The sequence below is a fragment of the Podarcis cretensis genome, assembly GCF_951804945.1.
Source record: "Podarcis cretensis genome assembly, chromosome: 2".
NCBI lineage: Eukaryota > Metazoa > Chordata > Lepidosauria > Squamata > Lacertidae > Podarcis > Podarcis cretensis.
Genome location: NC_137171.1, coordinates 28,481,327 through 28,507,175, shown reverse-complemented (window position 1 = coordinate 28,507,175; position 25,849 = coordinate 28,481,327). Strand labels below are relative to the sequence as shown.

General features: G+C 47.1%; 1 protein-coding gene across 1 annotated transcript; it reads left to right on the top strand.

The window, feature by feature from the left end:
- The first annotated feature begins 65 nt into the window (after positions 1-65).
- FSCN2 (fascin actin-bundling protein 2, retinal) lies at positions 66-24,187 on the top strand. Its single transcript, XM_079965526.1, has 5 exons — positions 66-2,685; positions 18,102-18,258; positions 19,712-19,833; positions 21,330-21,497; positions 23,392-24,187. Exons 1-5 carry the CDS (start codon positions 1,866-1,868, stop codon positions 23,595-23,597), a joined length of 1,473 nt encoding a protein of 490 aa, XP_079821652.1. The 5' UTR covers positions 66-1,865; the 3' UTR covers positions 23,598-24,187.
- The last annotated feature ends 1,662 nt before the right edge of the window (positions 24,188-25,849 follow it).

The window sequence follows — 25,849 nt, the reverse complement described above, 5'->3', positions numbered from 1 at the left end:
TCTGCAGCGCCCCCGCACCATATCCACAACATTCTCAATAAAGGTAACCAAATGCAAAGGCAGGCAGGACTTCTGCACCTTTAATAGCTATGTAATGCAATCTGCCCCTGCTAAAATCCCCTCTTCTACACAACTATTAAAGTTGCAGGTGCCCTGGCCACTTTTGCATCCAGACACCATGCCCCTCAATGTCACTTAAAGTCCCAGAGGCAGATTTTCAAGAGACTGCAGAGCGATGATGGAGTCGGGAAAGCCATCAACAGAAGGAAAGTCAGCGGATCCAAACAAGTTGTTCCCTTGCACAGCGTGACTTGCATGTTTACTCAGACATATGTCCCACTGTGTTAAATGGGGCTCAGTGAACATAGGACAGCAGCCTTAGTTGGGGACACAGAGAGCAGTGGTGCATTTTGTGGGTCAGAATTATTCTGATCATTTGGGATCTCGCTGCTGCCTGTTTCATAAGAACCACTGGGCCTTCGCCATCTGCCGACATGTTTTCCCCAACCCTATTTTTGCTAACTGTCAACTGTGGTATTGTCAACCCAACCCTCCCATATGTTAGCAACTCTCTCTCTCTGGCTAAATGAAAGGATCTTAAAAAGTATCTGTTCTGAAGTCATGGCAGCGGCGGGTGGTGGAGGAGAGCAGAGCAGGCCTTGCTGTTGTCTACAGAGGCAGCTAGGACAGCCAAGCTATTCTGGGTGGCTTTCACCTCTGTCATTCAACAACTTCTGCTTCAGCAGATTCCAACTTGCTGGGTCTAAATCCATCCCCATTCTTTCAAGTTGCATTTATCTGAGCTGCAGGCCCAGCCTCCCTTCTTCCCACCCTGGTTCGATTCTGAGCTAGGCCTCTCAGCTAGGCCGCCCCATCGGTTTCCTAGGGGGGCCAGGCCACTATTATCCTTTTGACAGAGCTGTGGATTTGGGGTTACGGAACAGATGGAGGCAAAGGGGCCAAAGGAGGATGAAAGGTTTACACTAATAGAAATGCCCAGCTAATTGTTAAGGAGATTAGAGGCTGGGCCAGGCAGGCACTCTCGGCTTGGAGGTGACCTGCCGCATGGAATCAGAGAGCCCACGGTAACGTTAACCAAAGCGGCGCTAAGAAAAATAAATTCTCCACCAGGGAGAGGCGGCAGATTGAGTTGCCGCTTGAGCGTTTTGGCCTTAGCGGTGGGATAGAAAGGCGTTTGGGTGGATCAAGCCTTAGAAGAAGGGAGACAACGCAAACAAGAGACACAGATACAGTGCAGAGCACTACAAGCGCAGAGAGCAGGCCGGAGCGGAAGAATAGGTCTCATCAAAAGGCCATTGTGTAGCCTGTCAAAGCCCCCCTCCCTTCTTTGTGGCTTCTGTAGAAGCCCCACTATTGGTTACAGGAGGCCGGCAGCTCATTGAAATCTTTGTAATCCTAGCTGCGCTAATTAAGCAAGGCTGCGGGTGCTTAAGCATGTACATTTTTTTCTGAGCATTCTCTCCTCTCCATCCGCACCCCACCCCCTCGCCACGCTGGAGAAGATGAGGAGGAGGAAGAGGTCAGTGTGAGCCACGCAGGAGGCAGCAGCACTGCCAGCAGGGGGGACGAGGCAGCCAAACGAGATTGGCTTTACGGGCAGAAGATTAAATGTAGGAAGAGCTGGTGCACACACACAGAGAGAGAAAGAGACTGGGAACTGGGGCAGGTGCACGTCATTGGGTCTTTGACTGAGGTGTAAGGTTCGTTTGCACTAATCCAGATCGCTCGGCTCGCTCGGCTGTGCCTATGTGAGCGTGCACGTTTCCGTACCCCCGACGAAGGACTGGGAAGACCTTAGGCGCCCACCCCAGTCCTTGGGACTATATCCGCTGTCCGGACAGAAGATGCCAACGAATGGGATCCACCAGCTTCTGAAGATCCAGTTTGGCTTGATTAACTCTGACAACAGGTACCTGACGGCAGAGGGCTTTGGCTACAAGGTCAACGCCTCGGCGCCCAGCCTGAAAAGGAAGCAGATATGGACCCTGGAGCAGGACGGAGACAGCTCCGTGGTCTTCCTGAAGAGCCACCTAGGTAGGTACTTATCTGCTGACAAGGACGGCAAGGTCTCGTGTGAAGCCGAGAAGCCGGGAGGTGATGGGCGTTTTGTCATTGTCACCCAGTCGGATGGGCGCTGGGCGCTCCAGTCGGAACCCTACAAGCGTTTCTTTGGCGGTTCCGAAGACAGGTTGTCCTGCTTTGCCCAGACCATCACAGAAACGGAGCTCTGGGCTGTGCACTTGGCTATCCACCCCCAGGCCAACCTCTTGAGCGTGAGCAGAAGAAGGTATGCACACCTCAGCGCTCAGGAGGACGAGATCTCCACCGACAGCAACATTCCTTGGGGTGTGGACTCGCTCATCACCCTCACCTTCCAGAACAAGAAGTACTGCCTGAGAACCTGTGACAACCGCTACCTGCGCAATGATGGCACTCTGGTGAAGGAGCCTGACCCCCGCGCGGGCTACACCCTGGAATTCAAGGCGGGCAAGCTGGCCTTCAAGGATTGCGATGGGAAATACCTGGCGCCCATGGGACCTACCGGCACTCTAAAATCTGGCAGGAGCTCCAAGCCGGGCAAAGATGAACTCTTTGATCTGGAAGAGAGCCACCCGCAAGTAGTTTTCGTGGCCTCCAATGGCAGATATGTCTCCATTCGGCAAGGTAAATCCATTGCCTTTCTGCACTGTGGGACTACGCATAGCCAGGGAATACTCCTCTCCCCTCCTAGCTCCATAGCCATAATATGGGTGACTTGTTTTTTCATCCGCTTTGTACAATGGTAATATGCTTGTTCTTAGCCACAGGTGACTCACTGAATGCATATGGTGGGGGGAGTTGATGATGGTAGTTGCCACCATCAGTTTCCTGATGCTCCATTGCTTCAGGAGCTGCCTTCCTAATCCTCATGCTTGGATAGGGAAGGAAAGATGTGTCTCATGGCGTCTATTATGGTTCCTTGCTGGTCTCCATCAAGTCAATATCCGTTTCTAGTACAGGGCAGGTGCATTGTGCTCATTTGCACAGATAAGGATCTAGGAAGATGTTGTGGGGAAGAGATGAGTGCAGGGTCTGAAAGCCAAGGACAAGTGCAGTGGCGCCGGTGGAGAAGAGGAAAGTCTGCTTTGCTCTGTATGTTTTGCTACTGCTTCTATGGCAGCGTGTCAGATTGGAAGTACTTCTAGTCCACATGATAATCAGTATGTCAGCAGGCATCCCTGCTGCTTAAGAAACAAGAACAGTTGCAGGCTCTGTCTTATATTCAAAGGATGGGGCACAGGGACAGATGCAGAACCCACTCTCCTGTGATTTTGCTAATACTGGCATGGTGGCTCCATAGATAAGCCAGTGGGCCCTTTAGCAAGAATGACACTCATGTGAATTTACAGGCCTTTGATTCTGTGCATGCACACCAGAGAGTGGCCCTGCTGGAATGGATTGAGATTTTTACAAGCTCTCTCCAGCAACAACTATTAATCTGAGTGGCGTGTGGACAGATGATGTGCTTGTTACATTTAACTTCCTTCAACACAATTAGGCAGTGGCACTTGGATTCCATCATCTACTGCCGTCCTTGGTATTAAAAAATTGTAATCTATTTTATAACCTTCTTCCTATCAGTCAGTGCAGCCAGCTCTCTTTCATTCTTCCTAGGTTGCTTTCAGTGCCGTCCATCAAACATCTGCCCAGTGTCCCTGAAGGGGCTGTTCACATGCACAGCTGTAGTTGCCCATTCCTACAATTCCCATGTCCTACCCCAGCATTTCTAGGAAATGCTCTTCAGTGAACCATTCTAGGCGACCTCCCCCTGCCCAGAGATCAGTGGCACTCCGAAAGGCCTTATGGATAAAGAACAAAAGGCAACTCCAACCTTACATCTTTCCCATATGGCTCCAGAACTGGCCCTTAAGGACCACATTTCAATCAGCCCCCAAACAAAAGAGCAGCAGCAATCCCCAACAAAGCTATGTCCCAAATGTCTGAAGGTGCTACAGAGTGATGGTTTCATGTTGAGAAAATATTCTTTCCCCAAGGTTTGTTTGTCCCCCCCTGTTCTGAAATTCTTTCCAGAGGGAGAAGGCTATTCCCCCATAACTAATTCTTCCCATGCATCTAAGAGAAAACTAACTGTAGTCTCCTGTTTATTTTCATTATTTATTGCATTTATATACCACCTTGATCTTCCAAGGATATTGAGGTGGTGTTCATGGTTCTCTTCCTCCCTCATTTCATCCTCTATGAGGTAGGTTAGGTTAAGAGATGGCAGCTGGCCCAAGGTGACCCTGTGAGTTTCATGGCTGAGTGGGGATTTCAACCCAGGTCTTCCAGGTCCTAGTCTACCACTCTAACCATTACGCCATGCTTTTTTCTTGACCTGTGGCACCTTTGGGTGATTATAGTGGCCACAGACTATAGCTTTTAACACAGGGGGGCAACCTTTCCGGGGTTGAGGGCCTTGTTCAATTAGGGCTGGAGGATGCCTATTGCAGGTGGCAGGTGAGGCCAATGCAAAAATTGGGTGGGACAGCCCTTCTCTCTCTCTCTCTCCCTCCCTCTCCCTCTCCTTTATTCATCCACCATCCTTTCATTTTCTCTCTTCCCCCTCTACCACAGGTGTACACAAGCACCCACGTCTCTTCCCTTTATCCATCCATTCTCTTCCTTCGTTTCCTCTCTCCTTCTTCAAGCGCCACCACAGGATTTGGAAGGCCACATGCAAACCTTGACACTACACCTAATGATAACCAAAGAATCACCCTCCCAACCCATTTGCCTACACCGACTGTCTGTTGAAAACAGAAAAGGCTGTGCCCTGTTTATGCTAACCCAGCTCCCGTGCCTCCAACAGGGTTCTCACACAAACTTAAGCAAGTCAAGCTTTCCTCATCATTATCTTCACGACAGGGAAAGTTTTACTGGCTTCGTGTACCAGGCTGTGAGCCAGTAAGAAGAGGGATAAAAAGATGGAAAAGATGGAAGACAAATGAATCAGGTGAAGCAAATCGATCTGGAGTAATCACACTCTGCTTCTGTACTCTGAAACTAGGGTTGTGTTCTTTTGAAGAAAAGCTGGCCCTGATCCTGTGCCTTCAAGGCAGCCTGGCAGGAAGAAATTAAATAGCTGAAACTTTTTTGTGACATGAAGACAAACTGATGGGCAGGTCTCCATCGGCTTCATTTCCGAAGCGCCGACGTTTAGAATTCCCAGCCCACATGTTCATTTATTTCTATTTTTAAATTTATTTTCATTTAAAGGGTTTTAGGCTGCCTTGCAGGGCTATGTCCTCTCCAGGTGGCATGCAAATATATACCAGATAAAAAGGCAATTCAAATAAAATAACGTATATAACGCAAATTTTGACCAGCACAATAGCAAACAACTAGTATTCAGTTACTATAAATTAACTAATCTTTAAAATAATACACGGCCCAACATAGAAAGAGTTAAAATCTCCAATAACAATCTCCAATAACTAACAGCCTAAAACCAACACTCTGAGAGAGCAGCTACCTAAATAAAATAATCTTAATTAAAAGCCAATCAGAACAGATGGTTCTTCAAAGGTTTTTTTCAAGGTTGGCCCTGACAGGGCCAGTTACAAATCCCTTGGAAGATAGTTCCGGTAAGCCACCACTGAAAAGGCCCTATATCTGGTGCACACCTGCTTATATACCATTCCTTTAAAGCACACCCCCCCAAGTATCCTGGGAACTGTAGTTTGTTAAGGGTGCTGGGAATTGTAGCTCAGCATAGGGCAAAACAGCATAGGGGGGCAGTGGAGGACAGGAGTGCCTGGCGTTCTCTGGTCCATGGGGTCACGAAGAGTCGGACACGACTAAACGACTAAACAACAACAACAAATAGGGCAAACTGTATTTCCCATTATTCTTTTTGTGTGTGTGCGTATGCTTTAAATGTATGGTGTGTACACAACCTATCAGATCTTTATTTGTGTAAAATATTTATATACTTCCTTATGGGGCCATCTCCAGGCAGTGTTGGCAGTCTGATCTTAAGGCCCAGACTGTTCCATGGTCCTTCACATAACCGGGTCCTGGGCTATTTAAGACATAGGTTGCCAACATTTGGGGACCCTTTGGGCACATACATAGGCAAACGAGAGAAACCTGTTGTGGGCCTCACATACACACTGCAACTAAGCACATATTGCAGCCTAGCTTATGGGCTACAATATCCTGCTTCTTCCAAGTCTAATTTCAGCAGAGGGAGGGGAAACACCACGGAAGGTGCTTGTGAGTTCCATGTTTGCTTGTGGGCACCACGTTAGTGACCCCACCTGGTTTACGGCTCTAGAACTCGAAGCTAACATTTTGAATCTGGCCTGGAAATGCTCCGGCAAGCTGGCACAGTATTGGTATATAATATGGTCTAAATGTCTACCCTCAGAAGACACCCTGAATACCAGCAGAGGTTTCTGGGTTGTCTTCCAGGGCAGCACCCCATAGAACACACTGCAGTAGTCTAGTCTGGATGTTTGATGGAGGCAAGGTCTGCTTTCTCTAAATAACGAGTGCAGTAGGTAAAAAGCAACCACAGTCATTTGTGCTTCCATAGACAGCACCAAGCCCAGGCTGCACACTTGGTCTTTACTGGGGACTGCACAACACCCACCCCACCCCAACCACTTGTAGCCCCATGTCCAAATCAGCTTTCCTATCTACACAACAGCTTGTCTGGATTACCTATGCATTAAAAGAGTGGGGAAACTGCACCTTTGGCCATTGTTTAATATACCCCTTTTGTCCTGTTTTACAAAAGTGTGTCTGAACTGTATTAGGTGGGCAGCTAATCCACTGTATTCCTGCCCTTAGTTGCTTATCTGGCCTTCATTACTGTAATGCAGTATGGGCCTCTTCTCTCACAGTGATTAGCGTAATTATTTTCTTAGCTTCCCCGCGGAGTTACCAGATGTTTGCATGTTAATTCATTTAAATAAATGCAAATTTAAAATTCACATTGCCTGGCATTGATAATTAGCCTTTTTAATAATAATAATAATAATAATAATAATAATAATAATCAAAAATCCCCAACCAGAGGAAAAAAGACTGATTTAAGCATACTCACCCAGAAGCCACTCCTCTTGCCCCAGAGAAAAGTGATCGGATATGGACCCTTCTTCTTTTCAATGCTGTTTTTAAGAGTCCAAGCTCTGGGAGATGATTCTAGTCCATCAGTCTTCTGATGTTCTGCTGGCTATTAAATGCCCCAATTCAGAAGCAGGTTAAGGCTGTCAACTTTTGAATTGGCTCCTATAGGGGCCCCTTTAACAACAGTGATTGTCAGCTGTGACATTGGAGTGCAATTTGATTTTATATCTATATAAAGTACCTTTGTATTTTCTTCCGGTTACCTTTTTTGAATTTGGAATGTGAGTGGGAAAATGTGGAGGGGATTAAGCACAGTGTAAATTTATTCATATCTACTCAGAGATATGCATTCTGTGGGACTTACTCACATGTAAGTGCTTATGGGATTTCAAATATGGACCTAAATATAGAAAAACAAGGAATAGGGGGCCTCTAGGGTGTCCAGATGCAAAAGAGAACAGTGCTTCTGTACCCTTTATTAACAGCTTAGTAGAAGAAGGAATTTTGCCTGGTCATCCAAGGGCCATGAAACGTATGTCCTGAAATTTTTCATTTTCACTCTGTCCTTTTATGAACTCCAAAACTATGACAAATACCATCCTCATTTTACATTTTTCTCTGTGTGGAATCATGAGGGTCATGAGGACAGGAACTTTAATTTAAAATCAAATAGAAACCCATATTCTGAAAAGGGAACTGTACTAGAAATTTAAAACTTGCATTGTGTGGTAAGACTCTAGATACCTTGTTCTGTAGCTCAAAGGTGGCTGTTTCTGGAAAAACAACAACATGTTGAGCTCTCCCTTTTCTTTCTTTGGGCATTGTGGAGGCAAATATTCAGGAGATTGCTTTGTTTCTGAGGTGAAGGAGGGGATTTGGTGTGTATTGCATGTTTTTCCTCAACTTTAAAATTTGGGTAAATATGTTTTGCCAGCAAAAAGGTTGCAGTCGTGTGTGTTTCAATCCTTAATTAATTAAATGATCCGAAGAAGACACCAGTGGTCAGTGGTCATCAACTGGAGAAAAATTGCTTTATTTAAAGCTTAAGAAGGAAGATCTTCAGCTTCTACAACAGCCAACGAGCGCTTTTGAAATGAACTGTACATGTATTTGCATGTTGTATGAAAATCAGATGATGCAGTCTGATTTCCTCAAGATGACCCACTTCATTGTATTCTTCCTCAGCTAGCTTAGGAGTCATGCGATGGGCAAACAAACCCTAGCGGTACATAAACCAACCAGATGGGAGCTAAGTGAGTAACAGGTGGCAACAGGAAATGCCACGCTGCCAAAGGGCTTGTGTCCATTACCATAGCAACCTGGCCTATGCCAATTTCTGGGGGAAAGAGGAGCTACCCAGTCTCCCATGAACGAAAAGTCCCGAAGATCACTGTATAACTTGATCTTCCGGTCAAGCTTGAAAGGCCATTCCGTCCGTAACCCAAGGAAAGAAGGGGGAAGGGGGAAATCCAAGTCCTGTGAGGGAAGGGAACTTTTTTACTTTGTGGCCCAAAGTGTCATACATCAAACTGCAAAAATAGGGCTTATCGCTCCGCAGAAAATAATAAATTTCTTTCCCACCTGTTATCTTGAGGGAGGGGGAAATTTCACTGTAAGCTGTTAGTCAGGAAGTTGTCGTTTCCAACCTCTCCTCAGTAATGAATTTACCACTAGGCTCTATGTTCTTTGGCAAGCTGCTCTTTCTAAGCCTCAGCTACTCATCTGCAATATGGACATAACACCCCTACGGACACGCCTTCGCTTTGAAGGGTGGTTGCGAAGTGTTGAGAAGGATCTGAGATAACGTGTGTGGAGAAGCTGAAACAAGTGAATGCCCCCAATCAATCAATCAATCAATCCCACCATGATCATCAAAAGAAACTTTATTATTTCCCCTCCTCCCTAGGTCATTTAATAGGCTGTTTACAGTACAGTATAGCCATGCTTTCTTGAACCAATCGTCCTTTCCACTTTAGCCTAAAAATGTCTTCTAGTTCATGGGTGTGTGTGAACACAGATGTAGCTGACCCTACGTAGAAGTTGCTGTGGTGTGTATTCCTCTTAAAACTGAACGTGCACACAGTTGTATATAAAGCAATGGGCCTCACCAGACCATCTGCTTATGGCGAAACAAAAGTAGAGCATACTTGTTATTCATTCATAGCATGGAACCCAAGTGGCTTTTGCTTTTCTTCAACTCCTAAAATGCAACTTTTTGTCTCTGGGAAAGCAGTCGTCTTCCTATGGCCAACGTGCCCACTTCTAATCTTGCATGCTTTCCGCGGTGTGTCTTCTTGCGTGTCCTAGGCCACATTCGCTGCCACACTATGTGTCAGTGAGCACTAGTTTAGACAGCTTTACAAAGAGGATTAGGCAAATGCATGTAAGGCAGTTCTAAAAATAGCAGAGAGTATTGTGGCACCTTAAAAAAAGAACACATTTATTGTGGCATAAGCTTTCAGGAGCCACAGACCATTTCATCAGATGCATGAAGTATCACCCTGCATTGGTAAACATGGTAGGGGTGATGGGGAATGTAGAGTTGTGAGGTCAGAGGGAGATGAGAGACAAAAGGAACAGAAAGTGACCTGAAAGCAAAATTGATATAGTAAGCTGCAGCAGTGTCTGTGTCGGTTCTGCCCCACCAAAGTGGCTGCCACTGATACTAGTTGGTGTGGACTGTCTGGGGAGTGAGAAACAAGTGGCAGAGGTTGTTTTCTTCATAGTCTACTTGCAGGCTTCCTAGAAGCATCTGACTGGCCACTGTGGGTAACGAAAGGTCGGACCAGGTAGTCTCTTGCATTGATCAAGCAGGTATCCTCTTGCAGATACCTTCTGAATAGGGACCGTGATGTTGCTGATGATGAGTGAGGCCAATTCTTCTCTGCTGTTTTGTGACTTTTTTTTAATTCATTGGCAACTCCCCTAGGAGGTTGCTGCAGCATTCAACTCTTCTTCAGCATATTGGTGTTTTGTTTTTAGTCCATTGTCACCGTCAGTGACCTCTTATTTCAGAAACTCTAATATGTTCAATTAAAAACAAAACAAAACTCCTATACTTGCAAAACCAACATATGGGTCCTTGTTGTAGTGGCTAACCTCCATAGATTATATGGAGGGGGTTGGGTTTATTGTTGTGTTGTGTCCCCATTTCAGAAGCTTTGCCGCTCATATGAGTAGGCCAATTACAAGAGCAGCTACTTACGGGGATTAATCAACTGCACTTTGGTCTGCACTGGCTCTTCAACTTGAATGATTTGAAGCTACCCACAGGATGTGCTTGTGAATTCCTAAATGGTTCCCTCTGTATCTCTTTAATCCCAGCCTCCGATCCCCTTTGCCCCAGTCTCCCCCCGCCAGCTGTTCCAACCAGCCACTTCATCTCTTTGAATAGGATTATCCCACATTTAAGTTCAGTCATAACCTGTCTTATGCTGATGAAACCCAGCAATGTTTATCACTGCCCTCCGGCGGGAAGAGCTTGGATGTGACTGACAGGCCCAGAAGCTAGTCTCTTCTGCTAGGGTTAATATTATATTGTCAAACTATTACAATCTCATCCCGCTTGGCCCTATAGATACTAGCCACAGCCTTCCCTCTGCATTTTTGCCAGGTCTGGTCATACCCATTGGGATGGTGGGATGCCAGAGATATCAGTATGTTGGCAAGAGACTTGCTTTGTTGGCAATGAGCAACAGCCAACACAGAGGCTCACAGACCTCCTTTGCCTGTTCCAAGCCACTTAGGAGCTGGTGACATTGGCTGGCAAGTTATTAATAGGGGGCTTGTGTGTCAGCCAGATGGAAACAACAGCAATCAGATTAATGAGGATAATTAAAGTGATTGTTGGAGGATTTGCTAGCAACGCAGGAGTGTGAGAAGGGGGTGCCTATGGCTCAGTGAGGTGGGCATAATTTTAGCAGCGATCATTAATGCCCCTTCAGCTTGGAGGGTTAGCCATCTTCCTTGTCAATTGTTTGACAAGAGTTTGTGTGGATATTCTGATGAATACCTTCCCTCCAGGTATATGGTTCCTTGCACTGAGGAATCTAATCAAAAGTAGTTTGCCTGGAGGGGTCCACCACACCAGGCTTCCCCAATCTGGAACCCTCCCAGATGTTGTTGGACTACCACTCCCATCATCCCTGACCATTGGCTGCGCTGGCTGGTGATTATGGAAGATGTACTCCCAAGCATTTGGAGAACATCAGTATGGAGAAAGCTATACAGTGGACTTGACCATGGCTGGTGCTTATGGGATGCATCGAGAAAATGTAGCTTGCCCACTAAGGTTGGCTGTGGAGTCTGTTGGTAAATGAAACCCTACAGACAAAGGCAGCACAATGCGAAGCAGCAAAACTGACTCAGGCAGAGGATTCCAAGGAAGATGTTATGACCAGCCCAATATGTTTTTCTGCCTGTGGCAAAGGATGAGACAGTGCTACCCTCTTCTGTGTACGAAAGCTGATTGTGTGTAAAAGCTGAATAGACGGGCATTTGAATCCTGCTTCAACTCAGGGGCAGAGGCCTCTACTGCACTTGAAAGCAGCAAGCTAGTCTAGGGGATACTCACTGGGTATGCCACATGGCACACAGTTTTGCTCCCTCAGCATTTGATGTCTGAGGCGGCCACCTCAGAGTGCCTTATGGTGAGGCTGGCCCTGGGAAGTCCCATCTTCCTGTCTCTATGTGAGTGACATTCGTTTTAAAAAGTGATAAGATTGTGGATCCCACAATCACCGCATACGTACAAGTTACCTTTGACTCTCTGTGTGTCATATCAGTAGACACACACACACAATGAGTAATCATGACTTTTCCCTTCCCCAAGGCAACACTACCAAGGCAATCAGAAGAAAATATAATTGTCAAACTGCGAGGTTTTCAAACTGTGACCCATGGACCGCTGGTGGTCTGCAAGCTCCATTTAGGTGGTCCACGGAAAAGGGTTTACAGACTCTCCAAGTGTCCCTATTTTCCAAGGACATCCCCAATTTAGAGAAGCCGTCCCAGTTTCTGATTTGATCCCAGAATGTCCAACTTTTCCTTAAAGGTAAAGGTAAAGGTACCCCTGCCCATACGGGCCAGTCTTGACAGACTCTGGGGTTGTGCGCCCATCTCACTTAAGAGGCCAGGGGCCAGCGCTGTCCGGAGACACTTCCGGGTCACGTGGCCAGCGTGACATCGCTGCTCTGGCGAGCCAGAGCCGCACACGGAAACGCCGTTTACCTTCCCGCTGGTAAGCGGTCCCTATTTATCTACTTGCACCCGGAGGTGCTTTCGAACTGCTAGGTTGGCAGGCGCTGGGACCGAGCAGCGGGAGCGCACCCCGCCGCAGGGATTCGAACCGCCGACCTTTCGATCGGCAAGCCCTAGGCGCTGAGGCTTTAACCCACAGCGCCACCTGCGTCCCTTCACTTTTCCTTAGGATGTCCCTATTTTCGTTGGAGAAATGTTGGGGAGTTTGGAGTTATCCAACCCTCATGCCATCTGAAGGCAATCCTGTATAGGGATGTTTTTTATGTTTAATGTTTTATTATGTTTTTATATATGTTGGTAGCTGCCCAGAGTGGCTGGGGCAACCCAGTAGGATGTATGGGGTATAAATAGTAAATTTATCATTATGGAATGAGATATCTCTATTTTCATCGGAGAAATGTTGGAGGGTATAGGTTTATGCATGGTCCTGCACATGATTTAGTTATTTTTACTAATGACAGAGTTTTTTTACCAGGGTCAGATTGTCAAACAGGTAAACAAGGCTTTTGCTGAGGGCCCATGGTTTTCATAATAGGGACTAACACAGTCTATTTCTTTTTTCTAGAAATGAACAAATTAAAAGAGTTATTCCTCAGTGGCCTAACTTGCAGCCTGAGATTTTCATAATAAGGTGCTGGTTTTGATTATGATACTTGTGCTGAATGAAAAAAGTTATTAAAATACGAGTTATGTGCTTTGATCTGGGGGGGGGTATTTAGTAGCCCACCAAAATTCCTAGGAATTTGGAAGGAGAGAGAGAGAGAGAGAGGTGAACCACTGGTCAGCTGTGTGTGCTCCTGAGGAGCTGGTTATGGTGGATCATACAATCCACTTGAAAAGACCTGTGTTGCAGAGGTAAGAGCTGATTAAATGCCAGGCAAGGGAGAAGACTTACCCATGTGGCTTCTCATTTAAACCAGGTTGGCCTTACCTGTATTGTATACTTTTACCATGCCAGGAGGATCCCTAACCCTGGTGAGTGCTGAGCCGTCATGCTAACGTTGCAAGTGTGGTGGCTCAAGGGGCTGGTGGAAAGAAAACCAGGGCTGGATGAACCATTAGGTTCATAACACTTTTGGCCCTCGTATATTTATTTTTTTTAGGCTGCTATTTCTCCAGCTCTGCATGGAACTCACTGGGTGACCTTGGGCCAGTATCTGTATCTTAGAAGCATAGTGTCTGGTGGGGTGAAGCCACAACAATAACTAGCAGTAGCATCAGCTCTGCATACTGCGAAGGTGAGGTCATGAACCAGGCAAGGCTTGGACTGTGTGGTTGCAACGGCAGATCCAATCCAGCATTGTTGCTGGTGCATATGCATAGCCCTGGCCTTAGTTCTCCCGCTGTTAACATTATCTTCCTTACAGTATCATTGCTGTGAGGAAATCAATGTATGTATGCCATCTTTGGAGAAATGACATCATCTATCCTTTTGCTACAGACAAAGCCAGGGTGTGTGGAAATGTTTGATTTATCGTTGAAGATTCCACCACCCCTTTGATTTGAATAAATTTGTTAATGTTAGCTCATTGGTTTGTCAGCTTTATGGCAATTTATTTACTTCGGAGATTGTGGTACGTGCTGCTCCTCATACGTTTAAAACAATAGGCACAGGGGATACTAAAGAGATAAGTTCCTCTTACTTGCCTCTTGTTGGAATCATAAATTACGTCACAAATCTGGTAGGAGGACAAAACCAGTCCTGGGTGAAGCAGCTGACAGCAAAGCATAGCGCTTGCATTAGGCCTTTTTTTTTTTTTTTACAAAGATCACAGACCTGCAAAATCTCTGGTCCCAGGATGAAATTGCCTCCTGGAAATAATCAGGGCAGGTTGAGGAATGGCCCAACATCCCAGCCAGCCTGACTGTGGTGCTATAGCCAGATGAACAAGGACTTAAAAAAAAGAAAGAAAGAACAGGTCAAGAATAGGCTTGCAGAGTATGTGAATGTACATTGCATGCATAGGAAAGCTGAAACCGATTCAGGAGTCTCTTGATGTTTCGGCTTTTACTTTGAAGCAGCTATGGAAGCTATGGTTTTGATCAGAGCATTGGGGAATTTTCCCACTACAGTACTGCTGTTCTGGGGGAAAAAATATAATTGGAGCTTCCCAACTGGAGCTTTAAAACAATTGCAGATCACATTTAGTTTCAGAGAGGGGGAGGGGGAAGAGTAATTCATGAGGTGGGGGCGGGGAGGAAGGTTGCAAGAGAGAGATTGAGAGATCTTAATCCATCGCCTGCAGTCACTCTTTGGTGATCTGACTGCCAGCAGGGAGCTGCATGGGGAATTGACTAAGCAAGTTCTGTGAATCACACACCTATGGCTAATAAATAAAAAAAATAGGCAGTTCGTAGGGAGGCTGCATTTGAGGTGGTGTAGACAGGGCTCAGGCCCGAGCTGGATAGAGCTGACCAGAAAATAGTGGAGTGTTTTCTTGGGTGGTTTCCTCCCCATGCTTGCCAACAAAATGTTAAGAACTAGATAATGACATGTCCAGACTTCCGGGTTGGCGCCATCGCCGAATGGCGGACTCCCTCCGAGCTCCGGAGGGAGCCTGCTCGGCAGGGGCTGGGTTCTACCGCGCCGGCGACGCGGGGACCCTCAAAAACCATGGGCGCTGAAACCCATGGGCATGGTGACTCGGCGGGCACCGTTTGCGCCCCTCCGACCCGCAAAGGAGCCTTTTTAAAGGCTGCGGAGCGGGTGACGGGGGGGGGTGCTGTGAGTCCTCCGCTTCCCCTGCCGAGCAAAGCTGCATGCCATTCGACGGAGAGCGCTGACTTCTTCCATTGAAAATTTGGTCTTTAAAAGAATAACCCGTGAGTAATTGGAACTTTGATTAAAAAAAGGGGGAAAATTCTATTTAAATTCGGAGCGAGCGGGGGAGGTGCAAAAAGGAAGTCAGCCTCCCCCCTGTTGTAGAGGAGCTAAAGCAAAGGATTTGACAACTAAGATCGAGTGTAACCTTTTTTTGATAAAGTTATTAACTTCGCGATGGAAAATTATAAGACTGGGCTGGAGGAGAAAAGTGGAATGTGAATTAAAATGCAACCCCCCCCCGGAAACCCCGGGAGCGATCTGAAAGAGCGCCGGGAGAGGAGAAATAGAGGTTTTGACAGCTGTCAAAGGAGCTGTCAAAGCGGAAGAACAAAAAGAGAACTTTGTTACGAGGACTTTGCTGGTCATATTTGTTACAAATTGGATATAAATTGTTTAAAACAAGGAATAATAAGTTACTTTGACTGTTGGATGTGATCGGGAAGGAAACTGAGTTACTATAATCCCTCTAGAGGAGCTGTGGGACACTACAAGTATTGTTGGCATCGAATTTGAATAGGACTTTTTATCGCCTGGGAAACTGCAGAAATGGAACACTATTTTGTCTACAGAGGTCTACACACTAAAGGAGACAATAGATTTATCTATTGAAGAATGGAAGGGACTTGACGTAATGTTTTGTTCCTGAATAACAAAGCCTCTGCAGAGGAATTAGGAGCTTTTTGGAATTAGAACATTTGTGCAGGAGAGCAGGGGGGGAAAAAAAAAGAGGAGGAGAGAGAACAACAAGAACAATAAGAATAACAAGAACTGGACAAAGTTGGAAGATAGACTCCTTCCAAGATTGGACATGTGAAACCAAAGATGACCAAAAGATGGCAAAGACTAATAAAAAGACGGCAAAGCGGACTGGTGAAGGACTGTGGTTTAGATGTGGGAGCTCCAGGATGACAGTAGACATTGATGGACATTGGGAACGCAACCGGGAAAGGGGGGAGGGAAATTTGGAATCCAAAGGGTGTTAAATTACATTTTATTCTTTTTCTTTTATCTTTCTGTTTATCTTAATCTGTATTGCATATTAAAGACGGGAACTCGTGGAAGGGAACAGGTCGATTTTAGGGGATGGGAAAATATTTTTTTTTAATTGGGCCAATGATAATAATTTTAAAATTTGGGGTAAGAATTTGTTGAATCTATTTGAAAGAATTGGAATACAAGAGGGGGAGGGGAGGGGAAGTCCTGGAAAGATGCCAATGAAAATAAGGTTTTAAATTTGGATGTTTTTCTTTTTCTGTTATATTTGAAAATCTTTAATAAATATTATTAAAAAAAAAAAAAAGATAATGACATGTCCAATTGGTTTCTAGCCAATCAGGAGACAAATCCAAGTGCCAACTATGACAATCAAATCAGTAAGAGGCACTTGAAAACTACACACCTGTCTTCTATTTGGCGTTGTCCAGTAGACGGAACCAGGGACCTGCAACAAAGTACGGCGGCGTGAAGTGCGCCTGTTCAGTGTTCCAGCCAGCCATACACTTTCCCAGGATATTCCGTTCCATCCTCTCCCAGTTTTCAATTTCCCCACCCCTAAACAAACACTCAGCATTCTATGCCAACTGAGCACTCTCAGCCTCAGCCCTGATTAGATTCTTTGAGGTTCTTTCCCTCCCCTCCTTAATTTGTATTTCTGCAAACTTCGGGATTCCTCAAGCCTATTACCGATTCCTTCCTCTTATGAATTTTGGCTGCATAAGCACCTTCACTTGGAGAATGAATTTGCTATTAGCATATAGGATGTTGGACCTGGATTAAAGTTTAGCTTTTGTCGTGGACTTAACCCAGTGGCTTAGAGAAAATAATTATATCTCTACTGCAGATCCCCATCACAATGGAATGAAAGTGAGTCACACACATCTCAGGGCTTTTGTGAGGGTGAATGAGATAAAGCCCTGCTATCTGTGTAGTGTAGTCCTAAGCCTTATGGAATGCTAGCAAGGATGTGATGACCAACAGCAGCACCACAAGGCAGCAAAGTTGGGGGCCCCAAACTAAACATGACACCATTCAAGCAGCAATTGTGTGAACGTTTCCCCCCACCTCTATATAGTAGGTATAGGGGCAGGGGTGCCAACTTGAATAAAATATTGGGGGGTGGGCCCAGGTAAGTCCTGCTCCTCATCATCAATTACATGATGCGGTGCACACACACCATTGAATGGCAGTGCCCATCAACTTGAGGGGCTGGCCTCCTCAAGTATTTTATTGGGGCGGGGGCCCAAAGCCTCCTTGGCCCCTAGGAGACGGCTCCTATGTATAAGGCCCTCAATCTCAAAAGTGACTCTGGTGGGAGGGATAGGGATTTAACCGATTGCCCATTGCTGTGGTCTTGATCTGGATCAACCACCTACACCTATTTACTTGGGTTTTTGTTTTTAATTCATGTAATTGCTATTTTTGTGAACAGAGTCACATTTAGCGTGACCCTTAAGGCGAAAATATTGGAAGAGTGTTGTTGTTTTTCTGTTGTTCGTATTCTCAGAATTTACTGTTGGTTGTTACTCACATTTTATGGGGCTGTCCGTAATTAATGAACCATATATTTACTTTTTCTTTCCTCCCCCCACCCCCAATAATTAGTTACACCTTCTCCATCTCTCTTTTGTGAGTCTGAAGCCTGAACGCCTTCAACTAGATAGTTCAGTTTGGTTAGAGTGTGGTGTTGATAACACCAAGATTGCAGGTTCGATCCCCGTATGGGACAGCAACATATTGCAGGGTCCCTTCCAACTTTACAATTCTGTGATTCTAAGATGGCCCTCTGCTTGAACCCTTCTCACAGGTTTTCGTATCTGGTCTCATGCCTGACAGTGGAGCACAATGGATCTAAACAATATGAAAATATGTCCTTTCTTCCTACTAGGTGTTAACGTCTCGGCCAATCAGGATGAAGAGACACACCACGAAACCTTCCAGATACAGATTGATAAAGAAACCAAGAAGTGCATCTTCCATTCCAACACGGGCAACTACTGGACCTTGGTGTCGCATGGGGGAATTCAGGCCACGGCCACAGAAGTGTGAGTTAGGTTATGTCCTCATGTCACTAATGGGGCCCTAGAGCATTTGGGGCCTTGGAAGTCTGATGGCAGTTTTGGCTAGACATAGGAGAAGGAGAGCCAGGGCATGGAGAGAACAGATGCAAGATTTAGAACACGGCTTCTGGGAAGGAGTGATGGGTGCATAAGCAATAGAAGACCTCTCCTGAGTCAGATCAGGGGCTATCTGTTCCTGCAGCCCATTTTTCACAGCAGCAAGCCAGTGGCTCTGGTTTGCCCCCAAGCAGGACTTGAGGCAAATACAGTTGCCTAAACGAATGTCCATCAACGCTTCCTTTTGTGTGTCTGGAAAGGAAAAGCATGGTTTGGGCACAGCATTGCAGACATACAAGAATTTGCACATATGTTTGAGAATCAGGGACCTGGAAGTGAACAGCATAGCCATTCAGAGAAGGCAGAATAATCCAGGATAATGTTCAGTACGGCACCAACGTTGATACCAACTGGGAAGGCAGCAGAGCAGCATCTCCCAAGTGTAGCTAGCGAGTCTCAGGCAAAAGTGTGCATACAAAACCAGGCTAAATTAGGATGTTTTCAAGCTTTTTCCAGACCTGAGACCCACTGTCAGCTCGAACACGGAGTTTGGGACTCACTGCTGAATTTTTTGAAACATACTTATAAGAAACAAATAATACTGCAAAATAGGAAATATAGCTCACTACTAAATTTTTGATAGTACATCTCTACAGCGGTTGTGACCCATCTTAGGTTGGCTGTGCAAGCCACTAGTCAGTGGGACCCAACTCACCAGTTGAAGAACTAGATGGTCACAGACAAGGCAGGCGTCCTCAGCCCTGGTGCACTTGCCCAGGGTAATTTGCTGTGTGTCCTCTATTCCTATAGCAGCACCTTTAGTGACAGAAGTGGAATGTAAGAGAGAGAGGGAGAGAGGACTGCCATTGTCAGTAACTTCAAGCAATTAGGGGAACCTAGGAAGCTGCTTTGCACTGAGCTAGACTATTGGTCCATCTAGCTCAGAATTATCTGCAGATTCTAAACTTCGGGTGGACAGACTTGTGGGATCTGTTTTGGTCTTTATTAGAACCATGAGATTCACCAGGCAGTCACACACTGCGAATGATGGAGCAGGGTGCCTCTCAGCGTATTCTTAGCTTAGGAATTACCAGAACCAGGCTTACAAGTTCTTCCAGTCAAGGAACCACTCCCCATTTCCCCCCAGGTATTCCTTCCCGCCCCCCGCCAGCAACCTAATGGGGGAGAGTGGCAATTTGTTGCACCTGCTACACAATGTGGTGTCCTGTGCACAAAACCCTGTTGATTTCAGCAAGACCTACGCCCATGCAAGTGTGTGTAGGGCTGCACTCTCTGTATGTTAAATACACAATAGGGAAGAAAGAGCAAAATGATCATTCCTTATCTGACCAGTGCTCTCCCCCTTGCTTTGTTCCTGCAGATCTGCTAGCACCATGTTTGATATGGAGTGGCGTGGACGCCGGGTAGCCCTCAAAGCTCGCAATGGCAAATATATCTGCACCAAGAAGAATGGACAACTGGCAGCTGTCAGTGATGCAGTGGGTAAGTCTTAAAATGGGAGGCCATTGCCTCAATTACGGGGGCCTAAACCTGATAAAGGGACACAGGTGGCGCTGTGGTGTAAACCACTGAGCCTTGGGCTTGCCGATCGGAAGGTTGGCTTTTTGAATTCCCACGACAGGGTGAGCTCCCATTGTTCGGTCCCTGCTCCTGCCAACCTAGCAGTTCGAAAGCATGTCAAAGTGCAAGTAGATAAATAGGTACCATTCTGGCAGGAAGGTAAATGGTGTTTCTGTGCGCTGCTCTGGTTTCGCCAGAAGCGGCTTAGTCATGCTGGTTACATGACCCAGAAAAACTGTCTGCGGACAAACATCAGCTCCCTCGGCCAGTAAAGCAAGATGAGCGCCACAACCCCAGAGTTGTTCGCAACTTAACTGTCAGAAGTCCTTTAACCTTTAAACCTGATAAACCAAGGACCACAGTCTGTGTGTTGTCAATAAAGCTGCTCATCTTCCGCTGTTTGCTGCAGCTTCCTTATTGAGAATGGTGGCTGGAAGAGGTAGGCGAGCCAAAACCATGCTCGATGGGCATCAGGAGAGTATCTAAATCTGTGTTATATGGAAACTGGAACATTGTGGGGCAAGATCACAATGAATGAGCCCATGGAATATATTACAAGTATAGCTGAGGCTTTGTGGCTGGGACAGTCAGAAGCTGAGAGCGCAGAAAAGGCTGCGCAGATATTGAGCAGTTCCAGAGGAGGCTATATTGAGAACAAACAAAACGAAGAGTTTGCAGGGCAGTTGGGAGGAAGTCCCTTTTGCTAGAGCACAGGCCAACCAAGATTGAAACTGGAAGTTACTTGACTGGAAGTGGGGAGGGAGCAGCAGTAGGCCAGCTAAGATGGTCCTATCCTAAGCAACTGTAAGGTCCTCAGGCACACCTTGCAAGTCAGGTGGGTATAGCTAGGTGTCAAAAAAGACCACCAAAGTCCTACTGAAAGTGACACAGCTGTTCAGTGCAGCTTAAAGCTGAATGGCTTCCAGGTGCACCTGAGATGAGCCCAGTAGTAGGAAGGCCACTCCGGTCGGACTCTGGCTTCAGCTGCGGATGCCAATTCCATATGCCAAAGCAGGAGGAGAGCACTAAGGTGATGCCAGAGCAGTTTCAAAATAACGTGTAATCAATGACATAGTTTGTCCAGGATTCTTCCGCATTTGCAACTCTTAGGATCAATAATGGCAAGGAGCTCGCAGAAGTAGGATGAAGCCCAGTTGTAACCTCAGAGACTTAACTGGAAGGGGGAATTGAAAGCGGACTGATCCTGCTTACAGAACTCCTACTGAAAAGCAAAAATCTTAGCTGGAGATCTGCAAATTCAGGCTACTGAAAGCAGATATGTGGCTGGGAGAGCAATCCTGGACTCACTCGGGCTGAAGTCTGATGCAAATGTATTCACAAATGCACGTTTTGGATCCCTAGCTCATCACAGTCACATTAGCTTCCAAACTCACTGACCTACAGTTATCTGACTACAGGGGAGGATGAGGAATTTGTTCTCAAGCTGATCAACCGGCCCATCCTGGTCCTTCGTGGGACTCATGGCTTCGTGTGCTACCACCGCAACTCCAACTTGCTAGACGCCAACCGTTCCGTCTATGATGTCTTCCAGATCATCTTCAACGACGGCGCTTACCAGATCAAAGGTAACTAACTAACTGGCTGCAAACTGGGAGCTGGGGAGGGAGCTCATCACACAGTGAAAGAATTTTGGACCATATGTCGGAGGGATGCTACGAGAACATTTGTTTCCCAGCTGTGAATGCAGCCCCTCCAACTTCCACCTAAAATCCTGGAGAGCTTCTGCTGGCTAATGTAGACAATAATGAGGTAGGTGGACCCAACGGCCTATCTCTGTAAAAGGCAAGTTCCTATGTTCCAACTGACTGCAAAGTCAGATCCCCCCATGCACTACCACAGTAAGCTATTTGTGCAAAGCAGTTCCTACCATTTGGAGAACTTTAACCTCACCATTAGAACCCATTGCCATTGCCATCCTATAACAAACTCTGGGTGTGAGGCCAGAAAAGTATCATCAGGCCGGGGGGGGGAACCCCAAGGTTTGCAGGAGTACCCAAATAAATATGTATTTATGCGGGTGCAGGGGTTGAAAAACAGCCCAGTGAGGATTGGGCAGTGGCGCTGTTTAAGCAATAGACCGCTAGGCAAAAGTCTGGGGATTTCGCAGCCCTCTCATCCCTCAATGGTAGCTGGTCATTGATGACAAGCAGCCACACTCTAGAAAGTGTTATGGCTAGTATCTGAAGCTGCAGCTGTGGTGCTTCCTTAACAGTAAAATTCCCCTGAGTGCAAGAAGAGTGGCAAGAAGAGTGGCAGCAAGCCCAGCCACTCAGATGCCATCACTGGGGAGGGCACCAGAACAGCAAATGGGTGGGCCCTCAGAATATACGTTTTTCCCTAAAGTGCCTAGAACAGTCTCAAAATTAATAAAAGCGCTTATGGCCTTTTATCATGCTGTGATTCAGGATTGTAGACACATGAGGAGCCTCACAAGTAGTTGGCAATGTGGGACTGCCTCCATGTGGACCTGGGGGGTGGCCACGTTTGCAACTGGAAGAGCCCCACTGTTACAGATCCAAGGGCCAATGACCCTGCTTTTTCGCTGTATTTGCTTGAACTTCCCCTGCAGCCCAGCTTGGCTTGCTTTGCTCTGCACCAGGTAGCATGATATGGTTCTGCCAGTTCTTTGCTGTGGTCTCAGTCGTGTGTGTGTGTGTGTGTGTGTGTGTGTGTGTGTGGATGACTGGACCAGTTATGGCTCAGCAGCTCTTTTAAGGAACCTGTGGCCAAGGGATGATGGGCATTGGGAGCCCAGATACACCAGCAAGGCCACATGTTCCACATCCCTGTTCTATCCTTCCTTTCCTAGAACTTCAGATTTGTCCCCCCAAACGGGGGGATCACTACCTGCCACAAACTTCAATCCCATGCACCTTTAAGAGAGGGAGGGAGGTGGTGGTGTCTCTATGTGCTCAATTACATGCAAGCTTTTAACCTTTAAAGCCCTATACGGCCTAGGACCCTTGTACCTACGGGACCGCCTCTCCTGGTATGTCCCACGGAGGACCTTACGGTCTTCAAACAAAAACATCTTGGAGGTCCCGGGCCACAGAGAGGTTAGGCTGGCCTCAACCAGAGCTGGGGCTTTTTCGGCTGTGGCCCCGATCTAGTGGAACGCTCTGTCACAAGAGACTAGGGCCCTGTGGGACTTGACATCTTTCTGCAGGGCCCGCAAGACAGAGCTGTTCCGCCTGGCCTTTGGCCAGGGCACAGCCTGACCCCCTCCTTCGGCAATCTTCACAGAACTCTAGCTCAATGGTTGCCATTAATCTGATTTGAACTGATTTTATAATGAAATGATTTTAGAATGTTGTATCATTTTACTGTTGTTAGCTGCTCTGAGCCCGGCTTCGGCTGGGAAGGGCGGGATATAAATAAATTATTATTATTATTATTATTATTATTATTATTATTATTATTATTATCTCCCACTGACACCTGCTCCTTCGATGCTCCTAGGCCTCGGTGGCAAGTTCTGGTATGTGGCCACCAATGGCACCGTCTGCAGCGACGGCGAGATGTCGGAGGATTTCTACTTTGAGTTCCGCGAGTGCAGCCGGGTGGCCATCAAAGGGAAGAACGGCAAATACCTCCGCGGCGACCAAGCCGGGACCCTGCGCGCAGATGCCGACACCCTGCACCGGGCCACCCTCTGGGAGTACTGACGCCGTGCCACTTGCTGAGTAGCACCGTAGATGCTCTAGCTTCCGCCATGGTAGCCGAGCCAGCTCAGAGCGGACACAGAGGTGGGGTATTTGGCGGGGAGGGGAAAGTTGAGTGTTCCCACCTGGACTCCAGAGGCACGGTAATATACCCCCATCTTCCTCCGTGGAAAAGGACCTTGCTGGGAAGGAGGGGTGGGGACCTCTTGCCCTATTTCCCATAGTCTTAATCTGTCTAAGCTTAGAAGCAGCACCCTAATGCGCAGCTCCCGGGAGGGTGCGACACTGATGTACCCAGGATTAAAGCGATAGAGGCTACGTTTCAGAACCAGCGCAACATTGCCTGTGGCTGTCTTCCCTTTCCCATGCTCCGCACCTGAAACAGAAGACGACAAGTTGCAGGTTTCAGGGGGCCTTGTGAAATGTGGGAAGCTCCAACTTTGCGTGCTCTGCTTGCTGTAGCTTAGCGTGAAGGATTCACGGGCAAAAGGGGCAAAAGGAAAGGGTTAGTTGGATATGCTCACAGGGCACAATCCCCATCTTTGGTGAAGTAATGGAAGTTGGAAGCCCTTTCTCCCCCACTCCCTCTAAATTAGGAGAGCAGTAGAAGATAGAAGACGCAGGTGGCGCTGTGGGTTAAAGCAGTAGAAGACGCAGGTGGCGCTGTGGGTTAAAGCCTCAGCGCCTAGGACTTGCCGATCGAAAGGTCGGCGGTTCGAATCCCTGCAGCGGGGTGCGCTCCCGCTGCTCGGTCCCAGCGCCTGCCAACCTAGCAGTTCGAAAGCACCTCCGGGTGCAAGTAGATAAATAGGGACCGCTTACCAGCGGGAAGGTAAACGGCGTTTCCGTGTGCGGCTCTGGCTCGCCAGATGCAGCTTTGTCATGCTGGCCACGTGACCCGGAAGTGTCTCCGGACAGCGCTGGCCCCTGGCCTCTTAAGTGAGATGGGCGCACAACCCCAGAGTCTGTCAAGACTGGCCCGTATGGGCAGGGGTACCTTTACCTTTACCTTTTAGAAGATAGAAAGCAGCGGCATTCGTACTCAGCCAGAATCATTGGTACATCTAGTTCAATACTGTCCACGCTGACTGGTAGAATGCTGCAAGGTTTCAGGCAGTGGAAATTCCCAGCGTCACATGCAGACGCTGAGGACTGAATCTGGGCCCTTCTACATACCAAGCAGGTGCCCTTCAAGAAGGAGGAAACCTTCTCCCCTAATCCTTTCTCTGCTCTGTCCAATGGATGACCGGCAGCTCCTCAGATCCCCCTCTCCCCAATTTTCTCTTCCCTTTTTAGCAAGAGCTCTAGTTCTAATATTCTCTTCACCTACAACTCTGGAACAAAAACAGTATCCTGAGGGGGGGGGTTTGGGGGGGAGCAGTGGCTGTGGGCCCCATCGGCTGCATGTGAGGAGATGGAAGCTTAGTGCCGTTTAGAAGTCAAGGCAGTCAGGAGGGTCTTGGCAGGGCTGGAACATCTTCTATGGGGTGGTCTAGCCACAGACAATGGGCCGTTTTGGGTAACATTCCAAGAGGAGGGGGAAGACAGAGCTGGTCTCCAAAGGATGCAAAGATCTGGAGGAAGAGGAACCATAGTTAGACTAGCAGAGGTCTTCGTATGAAGGTGAGAATCCCAGGCCCGGGAACACGAGACCCTTAATCTCAGGGTTGTGGGTTCAAACCTCATGTTGGGCAAAAGATTCCCGAATTGCATTGTGTTGGACTAGATGACAATTGTGGTCCCTTCCAATTCTGTGATATGATAAAGTCTACGGTATGACCACCCCTCTAAGTCATTTTCGCAAGTCCTAAGCTACGTGTGGTCTCCAAAAACGCCTCCGTTGTCCTGTTGCTCTGTTCAAGGGCCTCCCCCTCTTGCACATGCTGCACACCTTCCACAAATAACCTAAAGAGGAAGGAAGCTGCCTCTATATAGAGCTTCCTGTTCCGACAGCTGCATATGGCGGCTGGCTAGGAGCTCCTTTCCATAGACAACTTCCCTCTTCGCCACCTGATACACAGCGAAATGCCAGGAAAGGAGGCCCTGCTTGAGGAGGACAATGGGGTCGAACAAGTAAAAGGCCTGTGAAAATCTTGCTGGAAAGGATTTTCTTAAAAAGTTCACTCAACCCCCCTCCATATAATCAATCACATGACACAGTGCACACACACTATTTGAATGGGAATGCCCATCAACTTTGTGGGGCCCAGCCCCCTCAAATATTTTATTGGGCCCCTAAGAGTTGGCTCCTGTGT

What these genes read in the sequence shown, in the direction of transcription:
- FSCN2 (XM_079965526.1), top strand. Translation starts at nt 1,866, where the DNA reads ATGCCAACGAATGGGATCCACCAGCTTCTGAAGATCCAGTTTGGCTTG. An exon ending in ATATGTCTCCATTCGGCAAG is followed by an intron (nt 2,686 to 18,101) that starts GTAAATCCATTG and finishes TCTTCCTACTAG; the next exon opens with GTGTTAACGTCTCGGCCAAT. An exon ending in AGCTGTCAGTGATGCAGTGG is followed by an intron (nt 19,834 to 21,329) that starts GTAAGTCTTAAA and finishes ATCTGACTACAG; the next exon opens with GGGAGGATGAGGAATTTGTT.